Genomic DNA, 7,280 nt, shown 5'->3' on the forward strand with positions numbered 1-7,280 from the left:
CGGGTTTGGTTTAGAAACCGGTTTAGGAGCACGAAAGGTTGAACTGGTCCAAATCGAGTCGGTTCAGTTTAGAAACCGGTTAACCAATTTAAACCGGGTTTTCTCAAACCAGTCCAATTTTAAAACCGACTTCGTAGTTCAAAAGGGGAACCAGTGATAGAACCGGTTTGGTTTAAAACATTATTTTTGTAAAACCGGTTCAGCTCGGTTTGTAGTGAAACGGTTCCAAACCAGTTCTTTTGTACATCTCTATGTAACAGCCATACAGGACTATAACCCGATTTCAACCCTGCGAGTTGGGTTGGTTCCAAACCGGTTTCAAATAAGTCAACATATCAAATATGGGCTCAGCCCAGTTACAGCCCAATGTGTTCTGTACCTCCAATAGAATAAAACAACATGACAGCAACCAGCATTCTTTCAATTTTCAATCTTTCTTCTTCAGTCAATTCAATTCAATTCAATGGCGAATATTTATAAAATCCAAGCTCGTCTTCTTCTTCTTCTTATATGTATATGTATAATGTTTATATGTTCTATTCAAGTTCTTTCTAAGTCATCTCGCCATCCAATTTCTGTAAGTTTCTATAAACTTTTAATCCAATTGTAATCAAATTGCTGTTGATTCTCATCTGGGTTTGCTTAAATTTTGCTAATTGATACTTGTACTGTATACAGGACACTGAGATTCGAGAAAAGAAGCAAAATTGTTACGCAGAAGTTGAACTGTAAGCTCATTTAATTCCCCCAAATTATTTAGGGTTTATGCTTTATCTAAATAGGTTCAATTGTTAGATTATAAGATGTTAAAGTCTTGATCTGAGCCAATCTTGATTGGGTTGAATAATTGAACTCAAAGTTTATTAAGTTTTTTAATTAATTAAAAAATTAATTGGGCTAATCAACTTAGGATGTCCAAACGAGTCGGGCCACTCACTTGAGATTGATCGATAAAAAGCTCGAAACAGCCAGGCCTTAACAAGCCTGAACATCTAATTAAGCTTGTTTAGTTATTGAGCTTGTGTCTTGTATGGGACGATCGTTTAGGCTCATTGAGTCTTAACGTGCCTAAATCCTAATGTATTTTATAGTTTTAAGTTTTAACTCCTTAATGAGCTCGAGCTGAGCTTTTGACTCGTTTAAGGTACTGCACATGAACTTGAGCCGAGATTAGGCTTGTTAAGGTATTTCGCAAGATATATAATAATGTTAATTAAAAGTATATAAGTTTTTTAATATATAGTAAACGAGCCGAGCCCGAGCTCGAACTTGAAGAGTGACTTATGAGCCGAGCTTAAGCTTTAGGAAAAGTGCTCGAAACGAGCTGAGTTCAAGCTCTCGTAAGTCAAAACGAGCTGAGCCCGAGCCCGAGTAATGTTCATGAATTACCTTCTTTAGTTCAAAACACATCTAAATTCAACATAATTTATTAAGCTAAGTCCATATGAGTTCATTGGTTTGGTAATTCGATACGGGCTGGGTTAGGTCGACCTAAAACATTTTTTATCTAATGTTTTCCAAAGTCTTTATAAATAACCATTGCGTTAAAGATATTACAAAGCCTGTATAGTTCCAATATTAATATTTGCTTTTGCATTAAGTAGCGTTTCAAATGTTCTATAAACCCCAGGCGATTTTTAGACCTGATCGATTCACTTTTCTTTTTAACTAAGTTCTTTATTACTATTCATATTGATTTTTGGTTTTATTTTTGTGGGTTGGAAAGTGGATACTGGGGTGCAAAGTGCAAGTCTTCAATGGTTAAAAAAAAATTAATTGTGCTTTTACAATGCTTGTCACCAGCTTGCTATGAGCTTATTTATGAGAGTGATCCTGTAAGCAACACTCATATTTAGTACATTTTCTCAATAATACTGTTTTTTTTACTAGGACTCGTATATTTATTGTTTAATGGATGTCTCTTATCAGCTGGAAGAAGGGGAGAGAGATTATGTAAGAAGCCAGGAGTACAAGTACTGCATGCACAGGTTAGACACATTACACTTATGATTTTAGTCACAACTTTATATGCTAATATATTCCTAAATAAAAATTTATACACTAATGATTTTAGTCACCGAACAGTTTATTATTATTTTTTTTTCAAGATTGTCTTTGGGAGAGAGCTTGGAAGGTGTTAAAGGTTCTTTTGAGTGAAATCCATTCCAGACAATTTGATGGCTAAATTGTTGTTTGCAAAAACACATGAAAAATGTAATCTTTAAGGGGGTATAAAACAATTTGTTTGTGTAAAGATTGTTCTGTTGTACCTGTTGTTTAATCAATTGTACTTAGTTAATTGTCTTCAAAGAACTTCAATTTCATTACAATATAATCTAGAACAAATATACAATTAAAATGCCCCATTACAATACTAGAATGCAATATTTATTTAACATGGTTTAAAAGATAGGGTTAGCAGTATTACACATGCCAGGATTTTTAATACACCAGAGAGGTTGAATCGGTTCGGCTTTCACCCCTCGGCTAACCATTCTATGTATCCACTCACTTAACCGGTCTGTGGCATCTGCGGACCGCTTCTTCCCCGTCTCATCTCGGTTCCCAGACCACAATGATTCTGCCATAGCCGAAGCCCGAGGCCACATCCGTGAATCAAGAACCGTTGGGTCCGCCTGCTCGGACCACAAAGCCACCTCCCCTCCTAAAACCAATTTTGCCTCGGTCTCATTAAGCCCGTATGTGATGTCATAATTGTATATCAACTGCCATGTCTTGAACGGGCCGCACCACGACCCGCCCTTTTTCTGGTCAAACCCAGGAGGTTGGTCATACGCGCTATTGTTCCCCGTGAAATCTCCGTGCCCGCAATCCAAGTAATAAAAATCCGATGACGACACGATGGTTCGGTAACCGGCTGACACGAGCCTTTTTGTGTTGTCGGGCCCAGCATTCCATGTCTGCATGATTGTGGTCTCGGGCGGGAGAGTCAACGGGTTGACTTTGATTCCCGCATCGAGAATAACGTCCTCCCAGTACACTGTGGTGCGGTTAAGTGACACGATGTATGGATTCGTATTGTTGATGAAAATCTCAAGGACTTGACTGAGGGTCCCGTTATTGGCGAGGTAGGCTTGTATCGTCGGGTCCGCTTTCCAACAACTCGGGACGGTCTCGTCGGCTCCAGCGTGGTAAAATGAATCTGGGAACAGAGTTGTTGTTTCTTTGACTACATTTTTTACCACGTCGTAGGTTTTGGGGATTAACGGATTTAGGTGGCCGGTTCCTGGCTCAGATGCTAACCGGTCTTCCCATGCCGCACCAGCAGGCCACCAAAACATGTTGGCGCAAGTTACAATATCCGGGTAAGCTTCTGCCCATGACCCTGTGTGTCCTGCAACAAAAAGCAACTTTTGTTTAAAGAAAATAAACACGAGGGTGTTGATTCATGATACGAAACAAACCTCATGTAAAATAACTAGAGGGTGCATGGGTCGGTTACTCGGTCTTAAGCTCAAACCAAGTCAAAAGCCAAAAATTCGTTTTTATAAACAGGTTGGTTCCGTTTTTTCGGTTTATGTACAGTTTCAGATTCACAATTTGGGGGAAAACAAAGTGGTCCAAAATGTAGAAATTGGTCTTAAATCTGTATGTTGATTAATGACTATACATCTAAGCTAAAATATTTGTGTTACGGTATTTATTATTATTTTTTATAAAATGACTTAGCATTTAGAAATATAAAAATGAAAACTCATAAGTTCGGCTCGGTTTTTACCAAACCAAAAATGCGATTTAACGAAAAGATAAAACCAAACAGTCGGTTAAGGGTTGGTTAAGTTAACCCTGTACAGTTTCTATTTTATTTAAAGATCGATTGGTTTTAGTTTCATACACACCTGCCATAGCCATTAGCCAACCTATTTAACAAAAGGGAAAATCCCCAAATGTCTATCTGACCCCATAAAATCAAGAGAATATTCACAACTCACAAGAAAAAATTCTGAGAATGTCCATCCAAATCTCGTCGGATTCGACCTGTTTGTTCATGTAAGACGACCGTATTTCCGACCAATCACATGACATCACATGGAAAATATTTGGTCGATCCGACTGGTTTCTTAAAAACTTATGATCCGACAGGATTATATGTGAGTTCCGTGCAAATTTGTGTGAGGACCGACAATAAATTTGGTGAGGACCAACGATTTTTTTTGTGATCCAGACCAATTTAAGTGTGAGCGGACGAATTCAACCAAATTTATGTGTGCCCAAAGATATTTTTTTTTCAAGTCCCGATCAATTTTAATGTGATCGGACAAAACTTCATAAAAACTTAAAATAAATTTTCACGTGATGCCTTATAATCGATCAAAAAATAGAACATGTGCAAACATGACGGATCCGACCATATACAAATTAACATCGGACATTTTCTGAATTTTGTGGGGTCAAGTTTAGGGCTGTCCAAAATGCTCGCCGCTCGAAAAATGCTCGTTCGATTTTGGCTCGGTTTGGAAGTGAGCCGTTCGGCTCGATTTAAAAACAATCTAAGCACGAGCAAAGCCTCGCTCGGTTCGTTTTGCTCGAATTATTTTTTATTTATTAGTTTTATATATAAACTTTATGAATATATATAAAAGTATACTTTTTTTTTAAGTTTTTAAAATTTCAATCTATTGTGTTGAATTCAAAGTTCAAATTTAAACTATAGCCGCTCGTTTTATATATGTTTTGTTGTTAACTTTGAGTTTTACACATTTTAAAGGTGAAACTTTAGACAATTTGGAGTTGAAAGTCTTGAATTAATGATATTTTGAAGTTTTAGAAATTTAAAATTGGAAACTTTGTACGAAATCAAGCAAAACCAAGCCGCTCGGTTTCAAACCGAACCAAGTTCAAGCATAAACATATCGCTCGTTTCTTTAAATTCAATCCGCTCGGTTCGGCTCGCTTTCAAACCAAACCAAGTATGAGCATGCCCACGTTCGGTTCGGTTCGGTTCATGAACAGCCCTAGTGAAGTTAGGGTTGTTCCATGAACCGAACCGAACCGAATGCGGGCATGCTCATACTTGGTTTGGTTTGAAAGCGAGCCGAACCGAGCGGATTGAATTTAAAGAAACGAGCGATATCTTTATGCTTGAACTTGGTTCGGTTTGAATCCGAGCGGCTTGGTTCGGCTTGGTTTGGCTTGATTTCGTACAAAGTTTCCAATTTTAAATTTCTAAAACCTCAAAATATCATTAATTCAAGACTTTCAGCTCTAAATTGTCTAAAGTTCCACCATTAAAATGTATAAAACTCAAAGTTAACAGCAAAAGATATATAAATATGAACTTTGAATTCAACACAAAAGATAGAAATTTTAAAAACTTTTAAAAAATAGTATACTTTTATATATATTCATAAAGTTTATATATAAAACTAACAAATAAAAAATAATTCGAGCAAAACGAACCGAACCAAACCGAGCGAGGCTTTGCTCGTGCTTGGATTGTTTTTAAACCGAACCGAGCCGAACGGCTCACTTCCAAACCGAGCCGAAATCGAACGAGCATTTTTCGAACAATTTTCAAGCGAACGACGAACGAGCGGCGAGCATTTTGAACTTTGGGGATATCCCCTCGTTAAAAAAGGAAGTTGTCACGCATTTAACTAATCTTGTTTGAATCAATAAAATAATAATAATTTAAACAAACTTTTCACTTGTAACTCAACCGTAATACAACACAACGTACCAGGCATATCAATCTCGGGCACAATCCTGACCCCATGCTCCAACCCAAACTCCACAACCCGCTCCACATCCTCCCTCGAATACTCCATACCCGACCCATACGACCCATTACCCGCCAACCCAGGCTCCGACTCCAACACCAACGGAAACGACTGCGAATCCGTCAGATGCCAATGAAACACATTCAGCTTATTCGCACTCATCGACCCGATCAACCGAATCAAATCCTCAACCGGGTAATAATTCCTACCCGTATCCAACATCACCCCACGGTGCTCAAACACGGGCCAGTCCGTTACCACCAACCCGGACGCTATCCGGGTCGGGTCGCCCCATATCAGCTGGGAGAAGGTTTCCAATCCTCTCATCGCCCCCCACACCGTCGCTGACGTCATGGTGGCGGAGTGTGACGTCACGGTGAGGGTGTAGGACTCGTTGACGGAGGGTGAGAGTGGGGCGGTGACGTCATCGACGGAGATCGTTAGGGTTTGTAAGGGTGGGGTGACGGTGAGGTTGAGTGTTGGAGGGAGTAGAGGGGTGTAGTGGGTGGTTAGGATTTGACGGAGGTAACGGTTAACGGCGGGAGTTAAGTAACGGTGTGACGGAGAGTTAATGGTGAAGGATGTGGAGAGAAGGATTGCATGTGGGCTGGTCCATGTCAAGGATCGTGGTGTGGGCCATATGTTCATCGGAGATCCAACGGTTGAGATTAAAAGTGTTAGTAGTGAAATAAAAAGAATATGAAAAATCATTTTGGAAGATATTTTATTTTTGTGACAAGTATGAGTGTGATGAATAATGATATGGGATGATGTTTATATAGATATGTAGACATATAGTAAGTCAATGATGAAGGAAGGAAGGAAGGAAGGAAGGAAGAACTTTGGTTTGTTTTTATTTGATTTTGAATTCTTTGGTTTTTATCATTTGTTGTTTTGTGGTAGGTTTGGTGGAACAATTGTGTTTTTTTTAACAAAAAACGTTTTGTTTTTATATTGTATGTTTATAGTTGTAGAATCCCAAGTGAAACTTACAAGTGTGGTAATCGATTAAAACAAAGAAAGTAATTAGCTATCTTAAATCAAAAGAAGAGATAAGTCACCTATTAATTCTTATAAGTATATGTTAACTTGCATTTAAAACTTTGGGTAGTTAATTTTGACATACGAAATGTGTAAATTCTGGTCTAGGTAGACTAGACGAGTACTTATGATCTATTGGTCTACTTGCATAGCATCATTTCTCACAAATATGAGTTTGTGAGTTCAGATCCTTACAAGTGTAAGACAAATATGGAATTATGATGTTGAAAAAAAAAATAAACTAGACAAATCCTACTTAAAAAACTTTTTATCAAAGCTAAAAAACTAGACCGGACCACAACATTGCTATCAAGGTTGGAACTTGGAAGGAATGCACCTTCTACATCTCTTGCATTCAAGTTTTCTGACGTGTTCATATCGGCACCTCATAACTTTCTATTACTACCCGACTTATCTCTAAACCTTACAATACGTCTTTAAAATTACTTTCATCCAAAGTCAATACGACGCAAGTAATAAAGCAAACATGGAACAAAC

The 7,280-nt window shown here is 38.1% G+C and overlaps 2 protein-coding genes across 3 annotated transcripts; one reads left to right on the forward strand and one right to left on the reverse strand.

The window, feature by feature from the left end:
- The first annotated feature begins 412 nt into the window (after positions 1-412).
- On the forward strand, positions 413-2,371 carry LOC143602123 (uncharacterized). The gene is made up of 5 exons (XM_077079341.1): positions 413-577; positions 679-728; positions 1,727-1,835; positions 1,930-1,988; positions 2,109-2,371. Exons 1-5 carry the CDS (start codon positions 464-466, stop codon positions 2,155-2,157), a joined length of 381 nt encoding a protein of 126 aa, XP_076935456.1. The 5' UTR covers positions 413-463; the 3' UTR covers positions 2,158-2,371.
- On the reverse strand, positions 2,295-6,466 carry LOC143602122 (beta-hexosaminidase 2-like). Of its 2 annotated transcripts, XM_077079340.1 has the most exons (3): positions 5,702-6,466; positions 2,371-3,355; positions 2,305-2,336 (listed from the first exon to the last, which is right to left on the reverse strand). In XM_077079340.1, exons 1-2 carry the CDS (start codon positions 6,450-6,452, stop codon positions 2,403-2,405), a joined length of 1,704 nt encoding a protein of 567 aa, XP_076935455.1. In that variant the 5' UTR covers positions 6,453-6,466; the 3' UTR covers positions 2,305-2,336; positions 2,371-2,402. The 2 variants fall into 2 exon arrangements, with proteins under 2 accessions (XP_076935454.1, XP_076935455.1); XM_077079339.1 differs by having other exon boundaries at positions 2,295-3,355.
- Between the last annotated feature and the right edge of the window lie 814 nt (positions 6,467-7,280).

This window comes from Bidens hawaiensis, unplaced genomic scaffold (assembly GCF_021521415.1).
Source record: "Bidens hawaiensis isolate Kalapana, Puna unplaced genomic scaffold, B.hawaiensis_p1.1 tig00057951_1, whole genome shotgun sequence".
In the NCBI taxonomy this organism is placed as follows: Eukaryota; Viridiplantae; Streptophyta; class Magnoliopsida; order Asterales; family Asteraceae; genus Bidens; species Bidens hawaiensis.

Coding starts and splice junctions, on each gene's coding strand:
- LOC143602122 (XM_077079339.1), bottom strand. CDS start 6,452: ATGATTTTTCATATTCTTTTTATTTCACTACTAACACTTTTAATCTCA. Junction 3,356..5,701: donor GCCCGAGATTGATATGCCTG/GTACGTTGTGTT, acceptor TTTTTGTTGCAG/GACACACAGGGTCATGGGCA.
- LOC143602123 (XM_077079341.1), top strand. CDS start 464: ATGGCGAATATTTATAAAATCCAAGCTCGTCTTCTTCTTCTTCTTATA. Junction 578..678: donor CATCTCGCCATCCAATTTCT/GTAAGTTTCTAT, acceptor TACTGTATACAG/GACACTGAGATTCGAGAAAA. Junction 1,836..1,929: donor TTATTTATGAGAGTGATCCT/GTAAGCAACACT, acceptor GTCTCTTATCAG/CTGGAAGAAGGGGAGAGAGA.